Raw genomic sequence first — 22,931 nt, forward strand, 5'->3', positions numbered from 1 at the left:
TTCTCCCAGTGACATCCTCTCGTGGCTGGTTCATCTCCATCGTGTTGGTCATAGCGGACCGTTCTCTCTAAAAGCCATGGATTCTCTCTCCATTGTCGGTTTCATTCTCTCCAACTATGTGCAGAGACTTGAACATATAGGCTCAGTTTTGTCGAGCCTTCATACTAAGGTTGCACCGCCGCCAGCAGTGGTATTCAATTGCACCTGGAATACACCACGTTAAGCTCAAGTCGTGTTCTTTCTAGGAGTATCCCTCAAGGGATACCAAGAGATTTAGACATGCAATGAGCAGGGGCATGAAGCAGGTAATCAGGAAAGCATTTTTCTCTTATGAACCATACTGCTAGAGTGGTTGTTGTTGGAAATTAATTGACTTCCCTCTTTACTCCCTTTTTTCTCGTCTAGCATCAGTAGATAGGTTCCTCTCTTCTTCACGCAACTACAGATTTTCCAGGGCTCTCTATTGCTACACAGTAGATCTCTAGTATCTGTCTCTCAGCTTTACAATGTTTGATCTGACAGAGAGAAAATACCATGAGAATTCAGCCTTTTAACTCAGATCCCAATGAACTAGCTTTCATTTTAGGCATGTTCTTACTTGTTGCTCTGCACCGAGAGAAGCAATTTCATATATCGCTGGTCCTGCGTGTCTGCTTGTGCCATTACCTCACAGCCTTCGCTTGGTTTATCCACAAGCAGGTGGTGGAATTTGAGAACCATCTGAGAACTAGGCTCGCTCATCATTGATGGGCCGTCCGGTGTCCTGGTTTCTAACAAGCCTTCGACCCTGATCAAACCAAAACCTCTTATTTTCGGTATTTCCATCGAGCTCAGCTCTCTCTATCTGCATTTTCTCTATGTTTCCTCTTCTTTTTCCTTCTTTTCCGTCCGTTTTTGACCATGCTTTTTGTGGCCTTCTCACCAATGTCAAACCTATCTTTTCTTCGGTAGAATCCATGTTCAATTTTGCACGCTTATAGAAGAGAGATTCTATGTTGGGTTAAATATAGAATGTATAGTAGCAGATAACTCTGCGTCTTATTTTTAGGTGTCTAAGATCTTATATGTCTCAATAATCCCTGTACTGGATAAAAGGGCTAGAACTTCGCTCTTGTGGAGTCAAGTTACGTCTTTAAAATCCTACCAAGACCAAGACTAGGAACACACTGTAAACAATTTAACTGTTGAAACTACTCCAACGATTCTCCCATTTAAAGATCCACCTCTTCCAAGGTTTGTGGCTGAACAACCAAAGACGGACCGAAACTCTACCGGTGACGCCTTCCATGGTTCTGAAATCGATAGTTTGGACTGTTCCTCGTTTTCTTCGTCCACTTCGTCCACTTTGTCCTCGTCGACATGCCACTGTGGAAAGGTCATTGCTGATGACCGTAGTACTTTGTCCAAACTAAATTCGTTTTTCAAGAGGCATGACCTGCACATTCATCATCTTCGGCAGTTGAAACATGTGCATTTGTCGATGTTGAGATCAAGGTCAACACTACAAATGCGAACCGGAGCAGGTCTATAAACCCTCGTCCACCTCTAAGCTCTTTTCATCCCTCCCAATCTCATTCATAGCCCGCCCTTCAGTCTGTGGAATAGTGCTCTGCGTTTCAAATTGCAATGTGCATCCTCTACTTCGTCACTGTACCAGTTTGCGCGATCCTATGCGCAGCGTCATCCAAAGCCGACTGGGGACCGAGATGCAGTTGAAAGGTTACTTAGTTTCGAAAAGGATTCAAACTTGAGGACGTCAGTTGGGGAAGATGTTATTCCACTTGAAGGAGGTATGCTAGGCAGGGTCATTGGGAGGAAGCTGACAATTACGAGTGTTCAGGCTGGGAAGAACAAGATGACGGGGGGGCGGAAGATGGGAAGGGTGGGTGAGGTTGAACATACCAAGTAACTAGATGTGGATGTGGTTATATAACATCGACTGTACATGCAGATAATTACACGTCTATATGCACTTCCGTACCAAAGAATTTCGATGTGACACTTCATTTTGCGCAGTTTTCTTGTCCATACTTCATGTACTCATTAGAAGCCCTTATTTGATAGGGAATAGTGTTGTCTCACGTTATGCGATGACGATCTCTCGACTGTTCTTTGCTAGATTGGCATCATAACCGGAACGAGAGATCACACGAGTCTTCCGTGATCTTATCTGTTTCAATCTAGCTGAATCGGTATATTATTGCCTACGCCGTACGTCATACTGCGATTGGCATAATCCTTCTGACCGGGACAGAAGTAGATAGTATGGCTACTGTGGACTGCATCACGGGGACTTGCATCAAATCCCTTGTATCCTCCTTGAAGCTCACTGGAGATTGTACTTCCTACAGTGTCAGCGGTGAACATCCCAGGTAATTTCTTCCACATGTAGAAAAAAATGGCACTTGCAGATGATAGATCATACCTAAAAGCCCGAGTTTGCACGCCTCGACGTGCCACGAGTCCAAATGAAGGGCCTCGTTTTATTTCATGCAATTAAAGTTTTCTGCATTAGCCCAATGCAAGGGGATTGGGAATTTGGATTGTTCTAGAGGAATGATCGGGGACTTTTTTGAAGTCATTGCTAGGAACCTTGAGCCGAAGTATTCCCACTGTCCATTCTAGAGATCTTGTCATCGACATAGATGCCTTTTACCTGTTGTTAATTAAATTCGAATCAATATTAGGGCACAAAAGGAGTGTGGAGCAGATCGTTTTTATGCAAGCGCTATCGGAACAATCGCCGATGAGATGTACTCCATACATACTACACGATGTATGATTGTATTTTCAAAGCCACCTCAATCCAGCCCAGGCAAGTCATTGGCTCCTAGTAATCTCCGGATTACAGTTTCGACGAAGACAATTTCATTAAGCTGAGTTTGCTATAGATCATGCTAGTTTACAACAGTACAACATATGAGCTATCCAGTTAAGTGTCACAGTTTGGATAGTTTGGGTTTCTTCTTGAGTTGATCTGGTTGATTTGGTTTATGTTACTTTAATCTCGTTTAGTTCCAGTACTCCGTACTTCGTACTCCGTAGAAAATGGAGTAGTTGATATCGGGTGCCAACTACGGAGTATTGCCCTTTGTTCAAGTGGATCCCCCAGTTAGGGTTGATATAATTGGACAATTCAAAAATTTGATACATCAGCTTTTACCCATGTCATTCTCGTATCGTCTATATCCCACTGACTCCGCGATCCGATGGTACCCAGTATTTAGAATCAACAGGGAACAGGGAAGAGCACAAAGGCTTCGTTCCAGTTCTGAAATTTATCAAATTTCACTCCCGATCTACTCCGTAAAGGATATGTTTCAGACCGAAATCAGCGATCGAAGTGGAGCTGAGGTTGATCCCCTTACTGGGGCCACGTCAAAGCGCGGCGCGTAGATGACTTAACTTGGCAACGGTGGATGAAGATGGGGATGATGTTGACATGGTTTGGACGATCAGTACGGAGTAGTTCGTTTGAATTAGACAAGCTCGCAGGCAACAGAGGGGTTCGTGATGGATCATATAGAGGGGTACTCCGTATTGTAGGTATAGAAGCTAAATAGAAAGTAAGATCTGGAAATAGATCACTATCGCAGGGGCGCTAATGTACATCTTGTCATAGATCAAAGAGTTTAAAAGAGTTTTCAATCAATTGGTATATAATCCGAGTCGATCTCCTTCTTTCGACTTGCGAAGTTGGATGTCCGATTGAACCATTGCATATATACTTGTCCTTGGATTCTTATTATCGCTACTATTAATCCTATTCCACTCTATCTTATCGAATCTTTCCATCTCTTTTACATTCATATACAATGTCGACCGAGGAATTCGAGTCACTACCTCCAGCAGTCCGAAGAAAAGTAAGGGCTCACTCATTTTCCTCCACTCCTCACCGTCACACGCTCGGACTTCTCATTTCCCTCCCCAATAGCTTCCTCCACAGAAGATCATCTTGACCCAATCAAAGACTGATTTGCTCGTTTGCTCCATTTTTTTTATTTTTCTTTGTCTGCCCTTGATTGACTGTGATTTACCCCTGAGCCCCTCGGTGGAGAAAAACCCGCGCTATCGTCCGTGGCGCTACTCGTTGTCCCACTACATTGGTCAATGTTAGCGCATGTGATATTGTGTGCTCCACTTCATTCCCCCGGTATTGCATTTTCACTGCCATTCAATGTGAGCTAACTCCAACAGTTCTTCTCGAATGTCGAGCGGTTGCGTATTCGGCTAGCTCAGAGCGATCACAGTTCCCCTTCTTGCTCGACGTCAAGCTACCAGACCGATAATCGGGTCTATCAAGCCCCTCGTCTTGGGTCGGACTATCACTCGCTCGGGTTACGGAACGGATCTAGGAAGCGAGGGCTCGAGAAACGTTCTTCTCCTTCCACGAAATTACGCAAACCCGGCTCTCTTCAATTGGCCTACCTGGCCGCCCAGGCGGACTCTCAATGCTTCCACACTCTCCCCGCTAAGATCCAACAAAAGCTTTTCTCTCCCGAGGAACGTAGACGTCTGAGGAACACATATCGACAAAGTCTTATCTACGACGCGGCCGACGAAGCTTACTGTCGAGATTCCGGCCGAGATTTTGGGAACTCTCGCTCTCCCTTTGTTGCTCCCCCCTCTCAGACAACTGTAGCTTTTGTTCAGCCCTCGACCATCTTCTATCCAGACTCCGAATCAGACGAAGAAGACCCAAACATGGATCAAACCTTCCATGACAGTTTTCGGTGGATCGACGAGGATGGCGATCTCGACTTGTCTCTCGATGAGTACCACGCTCATGTGTCAGATGCTGCCACGAAAAAGCAACCCCGCTCTTCTTTCCGCCGCTCCTTATCTTTTTCCAACCACCTTCGCAAAACATTAGAGATCACACCCGCTTCAGCGTGGGGACTGCCGCGCGTTAGCCAGTCTCAGCCTCCCACACCTCTCCCCAATCGAACCCCCGAATCACGCCCATCATCCAATCACCGATTTCAACATGCTCCCAAATCACTCGCCTCGAGCATCGACCCCTGTGCGCAATACTACCAAGACCCCGATGCTCGTTTGAAATTGCGCGTGTACCTGGCATCGCCACAAAAGTTCGACGAAGCCATCGAATTCGGGTTTCCGTCGCTGGACCATAACAATAAGGAGAGTTTCGGCCCAGAGCCAATTACACCGCAACCCGCCTCCCCAAAATTTACCCTGGTGAACTCGGACTTTGGCACATTCTTTGAGGATGACGATGGTACCATGGTGGGGAGCCCGGGGGGATCGGTAGAAAGTGAACCGATTCCTTCGTCCGTGCTCACACACCGGGACGCGTTCCGACCCTTTACAGAATCGTCAACTCTTTTGCAACGACCCCAATCCTGGATGCCTGGGGCCAAGGGAGTCCCACAACGGCTTCCGGGAAACCGTGAGATGACTCTCAAAATGACACTCACTCGACCTGACCTCCGCACCAACTCCCCCACTCCTTCTGCTTCTTCCAAAGGAAAAGAAGATCCCTTGCGATTGGCTGAACTTCCACCCGCGGATCGTAGCCAGTCAATTTGGGACTCCGACTTGGACGACCAAGGTATGGTGAGGAAGATGTGGCGCAAGCTCCGATGCCGAGTTTGATTAAATGTTCTGATCGACTTCGATCGACTTCCCTTCGTTTTAATTTAAATATTTCTCGTCTTCCTGCCAACCCTGAGGTATTATTTCTTGTTCGTTTGGAGCGAACTCAGTTTTGTTCTACACTATTCTGAACATCTTCTTAGGATATCCAATCCTTGATTTCTGAGCAATGTCTCGTTTTCTTTTTCTACACGGGGTCCTTAACATTTTCATGTATCTATTTAGCAGTGTTCTGTACATATATAACCAGCTGCTGCCTGTCACTTCATCAGACTGCGTTTTCCACTTTCACTGATGTGTTTCAAGACCAACAAACTAGTCCCAACTGAGTGTATTCATCCGTGGTTGACCGCCAGTAGACTCGTGTACAAACCATGGCGCAGTCGATAGGCCCGATAGTTATTCACGTGACAGGGAGCTTCATCCGAAGGCAGAGAGAGGCCACGCCGCTCCGTCATCAGCATCACTATCTTAACTAACGACATTTCTATCTGCCTGTTCATTCTTTGCTGGCCTCTAACCATCATTTTTTTAATTCCCGGCGATTTCACGTTCCCTCCATCAATCGATTGACCCCGTGATTTCCGGTCCGGTCCGCTCAAGCTCCCGCCCGCACACCCCATCAGATGCCTACACAGCACCGGCCATGATCCCACGGTGGCTGCTGCTCACACTGAGCCTGCTGCTGGTATGGATGTCACATCCAGCAGCGGCAAAGGGAAACGAGCCGAACATCGTAACCCATGAACTCATCGCTCCGCCTTCAGATTTGTTCTACTTCCGCGGCACCAACACCATCCTCTACCGTGACAAGAACTCCCTCACCGCGCATGTCTCCTTCGATGGCGGCGAGAAATGGGAGACCGTCAAGGGTAAGGATGGAACCATAGAAGGTACCGTCGATTTGATATGGAGACATCCGTTCGACGTCAACCGCGCGTACATCCTCGGCGAGAATGGCAAGCACTGGATTACGACTGACCAGGCCAAGTCGTGGAAACCTTTTCAGGTGGACGCAATGCCGTTCGCGTCAATGCGCTCGTTCCCATTGGAGTTCAATGGCTGGGATCCGAAGAAAGTCATCTTCATGGGTCTGGACTGCACCATCCTTGGCTGCATGCCCCAGGCGTATTACACCATCGACGACTTCGAAAATGTTCAGCCATTGCGCGAGATGACGCTTCAATGTATGTGGGCCGCGAGTCGACCACAGTTCGCGTTGGACATGGACATGCCGAAGTCGACAAGAGACCGCATCCTCTGTGTGGTTCCTGGGTTAAAGGGGCCGTTTGAGAATACCCGTACAGAGCGGCTGATATATTCCGACAAATTTTTCAAAGATGATGTGGAGGGCACCGAAGCGAAATTGGATCATGGAAAACCGCTGAGCGGTATCAGTCTTCAGATCCGCTCTGTCTCCAAGTATATCGTGGCGCGCCTTCAATCGCGCGGTACGCAGGAGCAGGCTTTGTACGTCAGCGATGACTCGAATGTGTGGCACCGTGCGGAGTTTGGCAAGCACCGCATCGAAGAAGATGCCTATACAATCTTAGAAAGCACCAACTACAGTATCCAGATCGACGTGCAAACTACATGGCATGATAACCGGATGGGAACTCTGTTCTCATCCAACTCCAATGGCACATACTTTACACAAAACATCGAACATACGAATGAGGACCTGAATGGCTTGGTTGATTTTGAGAAAGTTACCGGCATCCATGGTATCACGATCGTCAACACGGTCAAGAACTGGGAGGAAGCTGAGAAGTCTGATTCGAGCAAAAAGAAGCTTGTCAGTAGTATCAGTTTTGACGATGGGAGGACCTTCCAACCTCTCAAGGCCGATAAAGACGAGTTACACCTTCATTCGATGACTTCCTACGCTGAGCTACGTGAGATGCCCATGCCAGATCACCGGATGTTTTCAAGCCCGGCTCCTGGCTTGGTCATGGGCGTTGGTAACACTGGGGGTCACCTCGAGGACTACTCCAAGGGCGATCTCTATGTTTCGGATAACGCTGGTCTTACGTGGCGGCGGGCGCTGAAAGGCCCGCACCGGTACGAGTTTGGCGACCAGGGAGGTGTAATCATGGCTGTTTTGGATAGTAGCCAGACGGACAATGTTCAATTCTCTATCGACCACGGGAAGGAGTGGGAGTCGATTGATCTGAAGCAGACGATCAGGCCTCTGTACCTAATCTCGACGCCGGATTCGACCAGCCTCAAGTTCCTGCTCGTTGGTATTTCTAGCGATGAGACCAAAGTCCTCATGTTCTTTATTGACTTCGATGGCCTACACGAACGCCAATGCGGCCCTGACGACCTTGAACAGTGGACTGCCCGTTTAAATGAAAAGGGCGAGCCGGATTGTCTGATGGGTCAGAAACAGTTCTTCCAGCGCCGCAAGGCAAACGCGGATTGCTTCATCAAGAAGGAGTTTGCCATCAGCGGCCCTGAGTTTAAACCTTGCAAATGTTCCGCCGAAGACTTTGAATGCGATTACAACTTTGTTCGCAGCGAGGACCGGAAGGAGTGTCTACCGGCTGTCCCGCTGATACCCCCAGCTGGCAAGTGCAAGGAGGCTAGCGACAAGTACACAGGTCCCTCTGGGTGGCGACTCATCCCCGGCAATGCATGCATCCGTGAAGGCGGCGAAGACCTCGAGCGCCAGATTGAGCGCTCCTGCTCGAATATTACGGGGCCTCCTCCCATCACCGATGGCAAACCTCGTGCAGAAAAGCCACAAATCATTTCTGCTAAGAATACAAACTACTTCTATCTTGAACGACAGGCCAGCAACAACGGCGTTGATGAGACTATCATGATGCTCACGGACAAGTACGAGCTGCATCTCTCGCGCGACCATGGTCGAAGTTGGAAGCAAATCCACCCAGATGAGAGGTTTAAGGAAATGGTTCAGCACCCTTACTTCAGCGATGCGGCTTTCTTCCTCACTGACAGCAAGAGGGTTTACTACACTATCAATCACGGTGATTCTTTCCACTTCTTTGACGCTCCCAGTGTGCCGACCAAGGAGGACATCCGCGCGCTCGCTTTCCACGAGAAGTTCCAGGACTCCCTTATCTGGATTGGTCATAAGGACTGCGAGGGGAAGAGCTGTCGCTCGCAGGCGTACGTCACCGACAAGCGAGGTGCTAGTTGGGACCCAATGCTTATTGGAGTTGCCGGTGGCGGTTGTAACTTCGGATATCACGAGGGCCGCAACAACAGTGAACAACTGGTGATTTGTGAGCAGTATAAAGACGAGGAAAAGAACAACAAGCGGCAGCTGGTTACCAGTGATGATCACTTCTCTACCATGGACGTCAAGTTTGAGAACATCGCCCGTTCCGCTACTAAGAATGGGTTTGTCGTCGTTGCCTGGTATGAAGGAGACCAGAAGGAATACCTGAATGCCAGCGTTAGCGTCGACGGCCGCACTTATGCTGATGCGCACTTCCCTTTCAACATCAAGGTTCCTCAGTATACCGTCCTACCCAGCTCCCCACACGCATTGTTCCTCCTAGTGATGGTGAACGGGGGAAATGAACGCAGCTTCGGCTCGCTGGTAAAGAGTAACAGCAACGGCACCTACTTTGTCCAGAGTCTCGAGGGACTCAACGTAAACGACCGCGGCTACACGGACTACGATGAATTGCAAGGCCTCGAAGGCGTGGCTATTGCCAACGTGGTTTCGAATCGAGAAGAGGTCCTAAACAAGGGCGCAGCCAAGAAGCTACGGACTATGATTACCCACAACGACGGTGGTCAGTGGATGCTTCTGGCTCCCCCGAGTCAAGATGTCGATGGCAAGAAGTTCGGCTGCTCTGTTACGGAGAGGAGGGGCACTGAGGAATGCGCTCTCCATTTCCATGGGTACACCGAACGCCGCGATTACCGCGACACCCTCTATTCGGGCTCCGCCATCGGCCTGATGCTTGCACTCGGCAACGTCGGTGAGCATCTCACCAGCGCAGCCGAAGCCGACACATACCTCACTAGGGACGGCGGCATCACCTGGACGCAAGTCAAGAAGGGACAGTACATGTGGGAATTTGGCGCCGCAGGCTCGGTGATTGTGCTCGTCAGCGACCGGAAAGCAACTAAATTCGTACACTACACACTCGACGAGGGCATGAGTTGGCACGAGTTCCAGTTCACGGAAGTGGAAATGGTCATCGATGATATTTCTACCGTTCCATCAGACACATCCAAGAACTTCCTGCTCTGGGGCACGGACGGCGGCAAGCGCGTCACCATCACACTTGACTTCAGCGGGATCTGGAGCCGCGACTGTAAAGACGATGGGAACGACTATTATAACTGGTCCCCTAGTCATCCCTTCCAGGAAGAGAATTGTCTTTTTGGCCATGTCGAGGAGTACCACCGCAAGAAACCCACCGCTGAGTGTTGGAATGCCTGGCGTGAGCCACACATCCACAGCATCGGCCGGAACTGCACTTGCACCCGAGCTGATTTCGAATGGTAAGCTCACACCGCAACCATATCAATCATAATCCGAATTACCAACTAACACAAACTAGTGACTACAACTATGAAATCCAAACCGATGGCAGCTGCGGTCTAGTCCCAGGTCTCCAACCCCAAGACCACATCGCACAATGTAGCCAAGATCCCGAAAAGGTCGAGTACTGGGAACCCACCGGCTACCGCCGAATCCCGCAAACAACCTGTCAAGGCGGCCTGCTGCTAGACCAAGACATTTCAAAACCATGCCCAAACAAAGAGAAAGAATACAAAAAGAAGCACGGCATCAGCGGAACAGCTCTGTTCTTCGCGATCATGACACCCATCGCCGTCGCCCTCGCCGTCGGCTGGTACGTGTACACGCACTGGGACGGGAAATTCGGACAGATCCGGCTGGGCGATGGCGGCGGAGTGTCACAAAGTTGGCTATCCAGGGACTCGGTACTGGTCGCGGTGCCTGTGACGATTATTGCAGGCGTTGTTGCGGTTGCGCAGTCTCTACCTTTACTTGTTAAGAGTTTGGCGCGGAGTTCGTCTGGGTTGTTTGGGAGACGGGGCGCGCAGAGACCTTACGCTACGCGTGGCTCTTTTGCGGCGAGGAGGGGGGATTATTCATCCGTTGTTGATGATGAGGATGAGTTGCTTGGGGCTGATGAGTTTGATGAGGAGGAGGAGCTGGCTTAGGCTTGGGGCTTGGGCTTGGGGATCAGGGCTATATTTTCTTTTAGCATGGAATTTTAATATAGCTGGTTTTTTGTGATTTGCAGTTGGAGATGATCTTTTTGGGGTTTGACATTGCAATACTATGAGCGTGCCATGGGGTTTTTTTGCGTTTTGCTTTTTTCTTCTTTCCTATTGCTGGTTTTGATTTCTGTTTGTGTACGTTGTGGTTATATGTAGAGGCTCTAGGGCTGTACATCACTCACTGAACAAGGCAAGGTCCAGCTTTTAAAATCTGTTGTTTTTTTCTCGAACATGTATTCACTTCCCCGGGATATCAGACTCCAATGCATTTCCAAGACTCCCACCCACCTTTCTTTCTCTGATATAGCACCTATCTCTCCGTCCCTATTTTAGATGTTCAGGTCCGAAAGAATCAGGCAGCAACTGCGTTGATCAGTACAGAATCGATGAGATATAAAAGGAGAGATCGTCCAAAAAAGAAAAGAAAAGAAAAGAAACAAACCTCCTCCATAGTCATAACTTTGTACTTTCCCTCGCCGTCGTACATGTACACCGGGAAGGAAGGCGAGGTGAACTCGCGAATACTGTATCTCAATTAGTCAACTACAAAAAGAAACAAAGAAAGAAGATAACCCACAATTGTCTACACATCCCACAAGGTGATGCAGCAGGCTTGATATCCGTCGCAACAGCTAGAGCCTTGAAATTTTTGTGTCCGGCAACCTTTGGAGGTTAGCCAAGTTGGTTCAGACAAACAAGAACAAAGATGTTAGGTGGTTCTTATGTACAGAAACCAATCAAAAGTCGACCAGGGAAAGAAAAGATAGAACATACAACGGCAGTGCCAATAGCGACGCGTTCAGCGCAGGTTCCGACTGGATAGGCGGCATTTTCGACGTTAGCGCCGGAGATGAGCTCGCCTGAGGTCGTGAGGATGCATGCTCCAACGCGGAATTTAGAATATGGGCCTGGTGGGGGGAGGGGGGGGAGGGGAGTGTTAGTCCGATGTTGCTCTTTTGTAGTTGAAACTGGGATATCTGGTGTTTGTGGTTGAAAGAAAATGGGGGAGATGGGTCATACAGTAAGCAGTCGCCTTAGCGTCAATTGCCTTGGCGGAGAGAGCGGTCAGCTCCTGAGCTGTGAGGGTAGCCATTCTAGGATGTGAGATAGAGAGATGTAGGAAGATGAGGGGAGGTGAGGGGAAGTTTTTTATCCGCTGATAGGCGATAGGCTATAGGCTGAATTTATGCGTGAAATGAGACGAGATATGGGGTGTTTGATTATAAGATATGAATTAGGGGGTAATTGGTAGATACGATCTTCGATTTGGGAGATATTCAAGAACTCTCAATTTTGGTAAGTTCATCCCTGCTGTTCTGATATTAGAACAGCTAACCCTAACAAAGGTCCGTTGTATGTGCGACACCAACAAGTTGAGGGAACAACTTCCTCTTCTGATCTCGAACTATATTAAATACCCCTTGATCTAGCCTACTAGATATAGACCATCTCCGGGTCCACCCATATTCCACCGAGAGATTTCACAAAAATCGAGAATCAATGGACGTTTGGATGCCCAAATAGGCAGCTCGAGAGAGGGTCATGACTAAGCACGGGTTTCCCCCCCCCCCCCCCCCCTCATAACCAAAACAACATACGATGCTTCAACCCGTGGCCTGTAAATAATAGAGAAAACAGTTCTCCAAACATGTTTAACCTAGGCGTGCAGGTTATCAACGGCCAAAAGACCTTTATACCACTAGGTAAGTGCATCATCCAGATAGACCCCAGACTAAGAACCACCATTCTCACCAAGTGCAACAGAGAACAACCCAAAGGTCCACAAACATCTATGTAAGAACCTTGGAGTATCCCCGAGTCTCACCTTCCATGATATTCTCTCCACCACCCCAGAAATGCTCTCCTGGATCCCACGACCCGTAAACGCCCTCATCCTCCTCTGCGATAGACCCATCTACCTCGCCGCGCGGTCTCGCGTCGAACACAGCATACCCGAGTATCTCGGCAGCGGGGCGGACGAGCCTGTGTTGTGGATGAAGCAGACGATCGGACATGCGTGTGGGCTCATGGCATTGCTACATGTGGTGGTCAATTTGGAGAATGGAAGATATGTCCTGGCGGGATCGGAATTGGAGAAGATTGTGAAGAGCGCGGTTGGATTGGGGCCGGTGGAGAGAGCGCGACTTTTGTACGATTCGAGGTTTTTGGAAGAGGCGCATATGGATGCGGCATCGGAAGGGTGCTCAATCGTGCCTTTGCCGCAGGAGGAATGTGGGTTTCATTTTATTGCTTTTGTTAAGAAAGATGGAAAGGTTTGGGAGTTGAATGGAGGCATGAATGGTCCATTATTGCGAGGTGAATTGGAAGGGGACTTGTTGGGAGAAGAAGGGTTGGATATGACGGTAAGGGAGTTTTTAAATGCTGCTGATACGGAAGTTCATCGCGGAATGAGCATCATTGCCGTGAATAATACCACGTGACTTCCTGGGCGTCGACTGTATGACGTCATCCATCTCGAATCCGGGGTTGGGACGCAGAGGCACTCGAGATCTTACAAAATTATAGAAATCAACTTACATACGATTCCCTTGGAACGGACTATTTGAAAGGACTTGCTACCTTGCACTGATCGGATGGACCCCTTTCTCGTCTATAGTACCCTCAAGACTATCCTGCAATGACCACAATTCTCGTCACCGGAGCCACAGGCAGACAAGGAGGCTCCGTAATTAGCAACCTTCTGGCCAAAAATGCCCCTTTTAATCTCCTCGCCGTGACACGTGACATCAAATCTACTTCAGCGAAGAACCTTGCCCAGAAGTCTCCTAATATCACATTGATCCAAGGCAATCTTGACAACCCAGCTGCCATCTTCGAGAATGTAAAGCGTCAAACCTCAACCCCAGTTTGGGGCGTGTTTAGTGTTCAAGTAAGTCCCCAAAAAGGCAGCATCCCAAATACAGACCTCGATTGACCAATAAAACAGACCGCTAATCCCAGACATGACAACGAAAGACGCCAAGGATTCGCTCTGGTAGACGAGTCCATTAAACAAGGTGTCAAGTATTTCGTATACAGCTCCGTCGACCGCGGCGGCGAGAGATCAGACCAAAACCCAACCCAAGTCCCTCATTTCATTTTCAAACACGAGATTGAGAGGCATCTCAAGGAGAAAGCAAAAGGGACCGATATGGAATGGACGATTCTCCGCCCCGTTGCCTTTTTTGAGAATTTCACACCGGACTACGTCGGGAAGGTATTTATGACTGCATGGCAGATGACTCTGAAGGGGAAGCCTCTACAGCTTATTGCCACAAGCGACATTGGGTTCTTTGCTGCCGCGGCATTCTTAAATCCCGAGGCATCGAAGAATCATGCTTCCTCGCTTGCTGGCGATGAGTTAACGTTTGATGAAATGTCGACGATTTTCAAGAAATCGACTGGCAAGAATGTGCCGACCACTTTCAGGATTCCGGTTTGGCTGATGATGGTTGCTGTCAAAGAGCTGGGTATCATGTTCAAATGGTTTCATGATGAGGGATATGGTGCGGATATTCCGGCTTTGAAAAAGCTGAATCCTGGCTCGAAGAACTTTGGGGAATGGTTGAAGGAGGATAGCCAGTTCGAGACACGATAGGGGTTGAAGGGTGAAGGTTATTTGAATTGTAGAGTGCTAGTCACTGTGGAATTAATGTGTTGATATGGGGGTTGGCTAGGTAGAAGGAGCAATGGGCTAAAACAAGGGGCTGCGAAAGCCAGTTCAGACCAGAGAACAGTGAATCAGAATTGGTGTTACCCCAACCCGAAAGACAGACACATCGGCCTCTCCATTGAATGATGTCTGGCCATCCTGCCCTTGTTAACTCGCTCGCGACGAGGCCGTGCGTGTCATGAGCCGATCCAAGGGCTTCTAAAGCATGTCATCAGGACACAGCATATCCTGCTACCGTAACCCGTACTTTTTGATCACGACATCCCAAGCATGGTCAGGTTCAGGACTAAATCGACGCAAACATAGCTCGGAAAGTTTGAAAGCGATCACATACCATTTCTTGTATGGAATTTACATAGCCAGCTCCACTATGAGGTTCCTTCATTGGTTTGCAAGAGATAGGAGAACTGCACAAGCTTGAAAGCGGTCTCGAAGACACGGTCGTCGTAGCGGAAGAGGTTCACATTCGATTTTTCAGACTGGAAACGAGTCGCCAACCAAGCCTTGGAGAGTTGCAGTCGTACGATAGTTGCGATCACCCAATGGATTGGAATATTCGGGTTGAATTGATCGATATTCTGTCCATGTAGGCTCGTCCCTAAAGGTGTGACAAGATTCTTACGGTCGTGCGTGGACATATCCAACTATCCGGCCTGACGCAGCCAGAGAATTTCGGTCAAGATCTGGGAGTTCATGATGCAGATGGTAGTATTGGTGAAACCGGTTTTGGGTAGTGGTTGATCTATCATAAGCAAGGCAATTTCATCATCGTCAACATTACTCGGAAACTGTGCGTTGAACGTTTCAGATCAATCTGAGTATCGATCCCTTGGTCTCCTGAAAATAATATGTAGATCTGTCATAGATAGAGCCATGATTTCCAAGAATACTGCCCTTTGGCAGGGTAATGGGACTATTTTTAACATCAGGGGACTATAATTCTTCATCCGAAGAGCTTTCAATAATATCACGGGGTTCAGGGATCTGCATTGCAAATTAGTTGAGACCTGTACAATCCCAGTAGCACCCCACTATCCCACCTTTTGTCCCAGTGCAACAGAAGCCTCATCACAGACATACCGACTCTTCTCTTCTTTGAAAACTGGTAGTTCTGTCTTTTTGGCTGTCATTTGCCGATCCGGATGATCATTCAGATCCGGTGTATGGTCGGTGTCCGGGGTTGTGGCGCGTTGAACGGACTTGCTCTACCCCTTCTTCAAGAAGATTTAAGCAAGCGAGTGACTCACTGACCGGTGGTCTGTTCAATGTCCGCCGTGCTCTTTTTTGGGGGCTTGGAAAGGTGCACTGCACTTCAGTTTTCACACATACTGCAGGGATATACTTTATCGCACCGCACCGCACCGCACCTTGGTAGCGCAAGCAGCTGCTTTTCTTCAATTGGAGACCAGACGAAGAGGATGTCAAATTGTGCTTGACATCGGACATGTTCACAGGCTGTTGGCACGTGGAGATAAGGTCAGGGGGTGTGGTGTCCAACCTTGGAGGTCATGGTCTTACGTAAACTCCAGCCTCCACCAGAGCACCTCATCTTCCAGTCATTTTCGCTTCAGGCTGGCTTTTGGCATCTTTAGACTTGTTTGATAATGGCACCTGGAGAAGTGTTAGACATTGGGATGAAACTTTGTTTGCAAATCATAAAATTCCATTCTATACAAAAGAAATCAACAATTAGAGCACAAAGGATCCACCGGTGAGTGCCACGGCTGGACTGGAGAGGCTTGGCCTTGCGTACATAAAGCCAGCAAACCCCTCTTCTGGCCCGATTCGATGCGTCACAAATCGAAAGAAAAACGAGAGAAAGTGTAGAAGAATCAAGAATCGTGTTTGGATGTATCCAGGGTATAGCGCACGATGCAAAAATCCAAAGAGTCAAGGAATGAGAAATTCAAAAGGAAAATGGGGGCCAAGATGGTCATCGTCCAACCTCGGTTGGACCGATAAAATGATGACAGATTTCTGTCTGCAGGGGAGTAGTAGTGGCTTCTCTCTTTATTTCAACCAAAATATTGCCGTAATCCTTCATAAACTGTGAAAATGAAAGCTGAGCTGGGTGCCGAGCGTGCGCAAGTAATCCCACACCCGCGATACATGCCCTTAAGCCCTTGCTGCCTCCATAGAGCCCTGGTCTCGCCCCAGAAGGTCTGTTTTTGAGCATGGGCCGGCAGACGTGAGACATCTACAGTCTGCATGCGAGACTTGATTGTATCAGCTGGGTAGAACAAGAAGTTGTAGCTGATTCCAGCCGTTGCTCCTGCGATCATTTGTTGGTAAATGGGGAGCGAGTCGGAGGTCAACTGCGAATTCAACTTGTTGGACTGGCGGAATAGTGATGATACGCCCTCGTATCCACCGAACCACGCTGCACTTCCGCCAGTTTCCCGGATCAAGGTTCCCACCTGGCCCCGCCAGAATCCTGCCAGCCCTTCATGCCGGAAAGTGCTTGCGATGATAGCCATTGGGCCAGCGGGTTTGAGGCCTGCTGACTCCGCGGGGACCTGCATCCTGCATTTCACCAGTTCAATAGGCGTGAGTACCAGCGAGGTCGCTGAGCCAGATAGAGCTCCACTAGCAATGAGAGCCAAAAACGGTAGGTGCTCAACGCCTGGGTAGACCGTTGCGCGCAGGGCATCCTGGATGAGACGATAACTGAAAAAGAGACAGCTGGTCTCCACCGCAGCTCCGGCCATGGGTGCACTGATCCCTCTGTATAGTCCCCGGAAGCCATCAGCTCGGAAAGACTGGCGGAAACAATCCAGTGGTCCTGTATATCGGAGAGGGAGGTGTTCGGGTTGTGACTGTAGTCGGACCTTGACAGTGTCAAAGGGGTATTCAATGAGTTTGCCTGCCATTCCCGCCGACTTGGAGAGTGTTAGTCCAGGACTCCCACACGCATATGCCAAGGACTTCCTTACCGATCCAAATGCGATGTCCTTTATCGCCTCAAGGCCCTGATTGGGCGGGAGCGACGGCAGCTCCATGGGCTCACTGATGGGGATCGCATGCTCTGTCGCCGCCATCAAGTAAGATCGGGAAAAATGACAAGGGAAGATAGTGTTATCGAGGGATCATGGTAAGACGGGGAACCGGAGGTATAAGTAGTGAGGGAAGTAAGCTGGTGGGGGAGGGGCGGTGTAACGAGGGATTTGATGGGCCTACAAGGTGCCGAGCCACAGTGCAGAAGCTAATGAGGAGAAAGGAAACGAGGCCAGGCCCCAAACTAGTAAGAATATGGGCACCTAACGATGTAAAACAGCCTGTCGGAGGAAGTCAAGTGGGAAATGGGAAGAAGGTGGAGTCAGGAAATTTGGGCCGAAGGCATTTTCGCTCTTTAGCGGACGCCAAGACATTTTATCAGATCGAGATAATCAATGAAAAAACTCGGTCTCCGTCTCTTTTGCTTCACGTTTACTTCCCTTCAATCCACTTTCTTGAATCTTCCATTTGAAATCGCGCTTTTTTTTTTCAAGCCACATATCCTACCATGTCTACTTCAACAGCTACGACACCAGTCGCGCCTCCGACCACCGGCATGCGGAAAAATGGTAAGTGAGAAAAAAATGATTACCCTGTCCCCACTTCCGTAATGTTCCTCATCTCCCCGGCTAACCCTATCGGACCTTCAGGTAAAAACTGGCATGGCACCAAGAAGGCTTTCCGCCCTACTGCAGGTTTGACCTCATACGCTAAGCGTCAAGAGCTCAAGAAGCACAGCGACGCTGTCAAGGAACTTGAACGTGAGATGAAGGAAGAGGCCGAGGCTGAACGGAAGGTATGTCGATCTAATATCGTCTCTCTGTTGATTTGTCTCGCTTTTCTTATCCTTTCGTGTCTTTGTCTGGTATCCATCTCTTGTCAGCCTGTCTCCATAGTTATGATATTTTCACCGACAACACACGACTTCCTGAGATGGCATCACTGACCAATGAACCCCTCCAGGCCCGTATCCAGCGCATCAAGGACCGCCGGGAAGCCAAGGAAGAAAAGCTGCGTTATGAGAAGATGGCCGAGAAGATGCACCACAAGAGACTCGACCGTCTCAAGCGCAGAGAGAAGCGCAACAAGCTGCTTAGCTCTTGATGCTGTTCACGGTCTTCTCTATATCTCCGGCAATACCATCTATCCATCTCCTCCAGGACTGCATTGTGTGCATATACATCGGCTTGTTGAGGCTTCTTCCTTCTTCCTTGTCCCTAGCGGGAAAGACTGGACACTCATTCCGGCGTGGGCTGTTCGATTACAGGCGTTTTTTTCTGAGGTTATGTCATTGGTCACCACTAGCAAGCAAGACAAATGTTTTCTATAATCACAATTTACTCTTTAGCGTAATCATATTAACCAGTACGATCTATAGGTAGTAGGGGGGACTATGTCAGTTGCAGAGTCGCTGATCGGTCTTCAGGCTTGGCGTCATCGATCCCCCCTCCCCTCGAGCCAACTCCACACTCAAACACCAACACCAAGCTTCCAAGCCTTCCCAAACTTTCTTCTCAGAATGTACCACCATGGAACCTCCACATAAATTTGCACCATTCTCAACATCCCGATCAACCTCCACCACATCCCAACCCACCCAAACCTCCACCCGGAGCCCGAACCAAAACCAGCAAGCTAGCGACCCCCAATCCAAATCTGAGGATCTTTCTAGATTTGGTAGCCAAGAAAGCCGCCGAACAGACCGAAGAAAGTCCCGTCGCTCGCACCGCCATGGCTCCGATGACCGTCAAATCTCCCCAAAAGGAGAGCATCGAACTCGCCCATCCCCATCCCCCCAGTCGCAAGAGCCATCTCTCTTCGATGGCACGAGGTCCCATCGCCGCAAATATAGCAAGTCACGAGAACTGCGCTTCCCTAATCCCATGAGCCATCTGGCTTCCTCGGCGAGCGCGAGAGGATTGCTCCCTACGTGGTCGGGGGGGAAGGATAAAGACCGCGAGGGCGATGATGGATTGTTGAGGCCGGTAACAAAGGAGACGACCCGGAGTCGCTGGGGGTCTGAGTCGACGACTGGTCTATCAGATGGTCGGAATGGAAATCTGCTTGATACGCCTGGGCAGCATGAGCAATTGGCGCCTATCCGCCGACACGAGATTCTGTCTATGGATGACCTAGAAAAGATAAAGAAGCGGAGGAAGCTAGGCGAGGAGTATGGGGGTTTTTTTGGTGGCTTCTTTGCGTACAGCAGATTGACTAACGGCCGTTTCAAGGTATCTACGGTCTGCATTGACTTCGATTGGGACGTTGGCGACAGACGTCACCCGTCGGCTGGATTACACCTATTACAATCTGCTTGAGAAAACCACTGCGCTCAACTCGACTATCTCGTCGTTCCAGGAACTCTCTGACTCGGCGTCAACACTTCTCAACGACTTCGAACGCGAAACGGCCGGGTTAGATCAGGATATTCGCAGACAACTCAGTGACTTGAAAGGCTTCGAGCCTCAGATCCAAAAGGCCGATGCCTTAGAGCAACGCATGAAAGCAGGCCGACAGCGTGTCGAAGAACTAGGCAAGCGACTTGAGACTGTACGACACGAGATCGATAGCTGGGAACAGCGGGAAACAGAATGGCAAACCCGGACCAGTCGGCGACTACGCATCTTCTGGGGTATTGTCACAAGTGCGCTTTTAGTGCTTGTACTCGCTCTAGTCCTTCAGAACTGGCGAGAGTACTGGTCTTCCCACGCTGGGACCTCACGTTTGGCAACGTCGAACCACTCTTTGCCCTCTGTACCACCTCAGTCTGAAGTGTGGGATAAAGTTCTCAGTCTCGGGGGGGAAGTTTTAGGGTCTGATGCAGGGCCTGTTCGGTATCCATCTAACCTTGCAGGTCGCCGTGAGAACCTGGACAAGGCTGGTCCGACTTCTACAACTCGGTCAGGGCATGATGTATCACCTGCGGAACACAATGCTTTGAGTGTGCTGGATGAATTATGAAATATTTTCTTTTGTGTGTTCCTGGATCCTTGACCTAGACCGATCCGACCTAGCATGTGCTTCCTCGGGTCTCTGGCTTGTGCATGAATTGTCTTGAATTTGTACTTTTATTTTAAGAGTTTTTGTCATGATACCCAGTCCGCAAAGGATTCGTGTTAGCCATTATACCATCGGGCCCTCGCTCTTTTTCTTCTTCTTGTCTTCAATCAATTCGATATTAGACGCGGGGATCTTCTTGCCGTGAATCTCGAGGAGCCATTCGCGCAGGTCATCGCTAACATCACCCTGGACGGTGATCTCCTCGATGCCTGCAGGCGAACGGGTCACCGACGACCCCGTAGCAAATTTCTTGCCCAGGTCCTTTGCAATCTTCTTGTTCTCCAATCCGAAGACCTCCAGCCCGATCACAACCGTCACGTACTTGCGCTTGTTCCGCTCAACGCGCTTGATCTGAATCTTGGAGGCGGCCTTGCGCTCGCTGTCGCGTGCCTCGTTAGCAGCAGCTTTAGCCTCCTTCTTAGCGGCATCCTTAGCGGCGCGTTCTTGCGCTGAGACAGAGAGGGCGGAGAGATTGGCGTTCAGGGCATCTGGCAGAAGTGTTAGATTGTCAGTTTTTCCCATTTCCGAGCTTGTGGGATCGCTAGATGCAGGTAATGGCTAACCAGCCAAGTAGCATGGAAGCTTCGTACCCTCAGAGTATAGTGTGTCCCACAGATCCGACTCATTATCCTTAAGCCATTCTTCACATTTCTTCGCGGTACCTCCAAACTCGCAGTACTAGAAAATAATCCCGAATGTCAGCAACTTTAGGGATCTTCAATGCAAGTGTAACTCAAATCGCAATTTGTGCAGGCTCTGGGGCGCTTTTCAGTGGCTCAGAGGCATGCCACGCACGACAAAGCCGGAGCCCGGATGATAAGAGCTAAGAAGCGGGGGCATTAAGCGGAGAAAAGGAAAGGGCTGGGCCTTCATTTCCGGGGGACTGAGAACTGGGGATTTGGGGGGGGGGGGGGGGAGAGAGACTTGAAAGTCATACCTCGGGGGGCAACGTGCAAACTATCGAAATTCTATCAGCGCTATGTTCCTCAACTGGATTAGGGTTGTGGTTTGTGCCACGGGGGTCCTCACCTCCACAGTAGACAACATGTCTTGCCTGCACAACCGGGGCTGTTTCGACCTCAGCCATCGTGTATGATAATAGTACCTTGGTAAATGGTAGCTACCGGTCTAGACTTGTTCTTCTCTGCCAGAATCAACAGCGGGGGCGGAGGGGCAGTTCTGCCAGCTAAGCCGAACTGGGAATATCACGTGCAATGACGGTCACTAAATGTCTACCCTCTAAGGAGTCCTCCGTACCGAATATGCCCTGCTACTAACGTAGCAGACTGAGCCACAAATGGTATGGGGTGGTGCTAAATTGCTCATTATTCGGACCATATGACCTGCTCACCTAGAATTTTATCCTCCCAAGCTCGGATTAGATAAACGTCACTCATCAGCACGACATTGCAGATCTTTGCAAATCCCTTCTTGGACAGCAGTGTGATGGGTCCAATCTCCCCCAGATGGAGGGGCACATTCCACATCTTACCCCCCTTGGTTGACTGAAACTGGAAAGTCGGATGCGGAAAAATCCCTCGGTAAGAGCCTGTTCAACATGCAGCTGTGGTCACCATCATGATAGGGAGCCAGGTCCGCCCATTGGTGCCCCGGGTGACGATAGATCCGGAAGTGACTGATCAGATAGTCAATTGCATCATCTTTCAACCTTGCAATCTCTTTCTGGTCTCGGATCGCTCATACAGGCAGGTGTCAAAACCGGTCTCCATCAACTGGCTGCATGATCAGGAGCCTTAGATGCGAAGCTAGTCAGGGAAATCGAGAATTGTTTGCCCCTGTAGATATGAATGTTGGCAACATACGTCAAAGCAGTGCAGAAAAGACTTGTTTGACAGATACGGTCTGGGGCCAATCATCGGCGTCGAAGATGACAAACGTCAGGAGGTCCGTGGGGAAGAGACCGGGGTATAACATCGCACTAGCGCTACCGATCAAGCCTCCGCCGGGGGGGGGGGGGGGGGGGAAGGTGTTAACGATGGGCTAGAACAGGAGGGACTTGCAATGATCTATGAATAGGCGATCTAGAGAGTATTTCTGATTTCCCATCTTCAGGTTTAGAGGGCCTGACTGCGAATCCTTTATGGTAGCTTGCAGTAATAGGCGGTCATATCACTGGCTTGCGATCTCAATATTTGCGCTTCCCAAGTGTCAACGTCGAGGGTTGTGGCCCGCCAATCATGACAGTCCTCGGTGAGTGGTTGCCCAGATGCTGTTGGTGCAAGCACACAGACAAAAAGCACTTCTGTGTACGACACCTTTCACTTCTCTTTTTTTTTCCCTTTTCTTTGTGTAATATTTCAATGTTGCATATTCTCAAGCTGTCCGTGTGTAC

The 22,931-nt window shown here is 49.3% G+C and overlaps 9 protein-coding genes across 9 annotated transcripts; 5 read left to right on the top strand and 4 right to left on the bottom strand.

The window, feature by feature from the left end:
- Positions 1 to 3,815: 3,815 nt before the first annotated feature.
- Pdw03_1298 (putative vacuolar protein sorting protein) lies at positions 3,816 to 5,616 on the top strand (the record flags this gene model as incomplete). Its single annotated transcript, XM_014679725.1, has 2 exons — positions 3,816 to 3,863; positions 4,198 to 5,616. The coding sequence occupies 2 exons, from the start codon at positions 3,816 to 3,818 to the stop codon at positions 5,614 to 5,616; spliced, it is 1,467 nt and encodes a 488-aa protein (XP_014535211.1).
- A 646-nt stretch (positions 5,617 to 6,262) lies between these two features.
- On the top strand, positions 6,263 to 10,791 carry Pdw03_1299 (Vacuolar protein sorting/targeting protein 10; the record flags this gene model as incomplete). The annotated part of the gene is made up of 2 exons (XM_014679724.1): positions 6,263 to 10,104; positions 10,164 to 10,791. 2 exons carry the CDS (start codon positions 6,263 to 6,265, stop codon positions 10,789 to 10,791), a joined length of 4,470 nt encoding a protein of 1,489 aa, XP_014535210.1.
- A 384-nt stretch (positions 10,792 to 11,175) lies between these two features.
- On the bottom strand, positions 11,176 to 11,944 carry Pdw03_1300 (APOBEC/CMP deaminase, zinc-binding; the record flags this gene model as incomplete). Its single annotated transcript, XM_014679723.2, has 5 exons — positions 11,176 to 11,214; positions 11,294 to 11,375; positions 11,429 to 11,514; positions 11,626 to 11,759; positions 11,872 to 11,944. 5 exons carry the CDS (start codon positions 11,942 to 11,944, stop codon positions 11,176 to 11,178), a joined length of 414 nt encoding a protein of 137 aa, XP_014535209.2.
- Positions 11,945 to 12,499: 555 nt separating this feature from the next.
- Pdw03_1301 (Peptidase C12, ubiquitin carboxyl-terminal hydrolase 1) lies at positions 12,500 to 14,449 on the top strand (the record flags this gene model as incomplete). Its single annotated transcript, XM_014679721.2, has 4 exons — positions 12,500 to 12,554; positions 12,616 to 13,214; positions 13,469 to 13,741; positions 13,799 to 14,449. 4 exons carry the CDS (start codon positions 12,500 to 12,502, stop codon positions 14,447 to 14,449), a joined length of 1,578 nt encoding a protein of 525 aa, XP_014535207.2.
- Positions 14,450 to 15,457: 1,008 nt separating this feature from the next.
- On the bottom strand, positions 15,458 to 16,073 carry Pdw03_1302 (Fungal transcriptional regulatory protein, N-terminal; the record flags this gene model as incomplete). Its single annotated transcript, XM_066099871.1, has 5 exons — positions 15,458 to 15,508; positions 15,565 to 15,729; positions 15,776 to 15,815; positions 15,892 to 15,979; positions 16,043 to 16,073. 5 exons carry the CDS (start codon positions 16,071 to 16,073, stop codon positions 15,458 to 15,460), a joined length of 375 nt encoding a protein of 124 aa, XP_065957598.1.
- Positions 16,074 to 16,539: 466 nt separating this feature from the next.
- On the bottom strand, positions 16,540 to 17,562 carry Pdw03_1303 (Mitochondrial ornithine carrier protein AmcA/Ort1, putative; the record flags this gene model as incomplete). The annotated part of the gene is made up of 2 exons (XM_014679719.1): positions 16,540 to 17,403; positions 17,458 to 17,562. The coding sequence occupies 2 exons, from the start codon at positions 17,560 to 17,562 to the stop codon at positions 16,540 to 16,542; spliced, it is 969 nt and encodes a 322-aa protein (XP_014535205.1).
- Positions 17,563 to 18,026: 464 nt separating this feature from the next.
- On the top strand, positions 18,027 to 18,622 carry Pdw03_1304 (rRNA-processing protein cgrA; the record flags this gene model as incomplete). The annotated part of the gene is made up of 3 exons (XM_014679718.1): positions 18,027 to 18,087; positions 18,169 to 18,314; positions 18,482 to 18,622. 3 exons carry the CDS (start codon positions 18,027 to 18,029, stop codon positions 18,620 to 18,622), a joined length of 348 nt encoding a protein of 115 aa, XP_014535204.1.
- A 425-nt stretch (positions 18,623 to 19,047) lies between these two features.
- Pdw03_1305 (Cgr1) lies at positions 19,048 to 20,479 on the top strand (the record flags this gene model as incomplete). Its single annotated transcript, XM_014679717.1, has 2 exons — positions 19,048 to 19,688; positions 19,750 to 20,479. The coding sequence occupies 2 exons, from the start codon at positions 19,048 to 19,050 to the stop codon at positions 20,477 to 20,479; spliced, it is 1,371 nt and encodes a 456-aa protein (XP_014535203.1).
- A 162-nt stretch (positions 20,480 to 20,641) lies between these two features.
- Positions 20,642 to 22,308, bottom strand: Pdw03_1306 (Translation initiation factor SUI1; the record flags this gene model as incomplete). Its single annotated transcript, XM_014679716.2, has 8 exons — positions 20,642 to 21,066; positions 21,169 to 21,256; positions 21,516 to 21,535; positions 21,608 to 21,646; positions 21,703 to 21,706; positions 21,836 to 21,848; positions 22,071 to 22,214; positions 22,283 to 22,308. 8 exons carry the CDS (start codon positions 22,306 to 22,308, stop codon positions 20,642 to 20,644), a joined length of 759 nt encoding a protein of 252 aa, XP_014535202.2.
- Between the last annotated feature and the right edge of the window lie 623 nt (positions 22,309 to 22,931).

This window comes from Penicillium digitatum, chromosome 5 (assembly GCF_016767815.1).
Source record: "Penicillium digitatum chromosome 5, complete sequence".
NCBI classification, from domain to species: Eukaryota; Fungi; Ascomycota; class Eurotiomycetes; order Eurotiales; family Aspergillaceae; genus Penicillium; species Penicillium digitatum.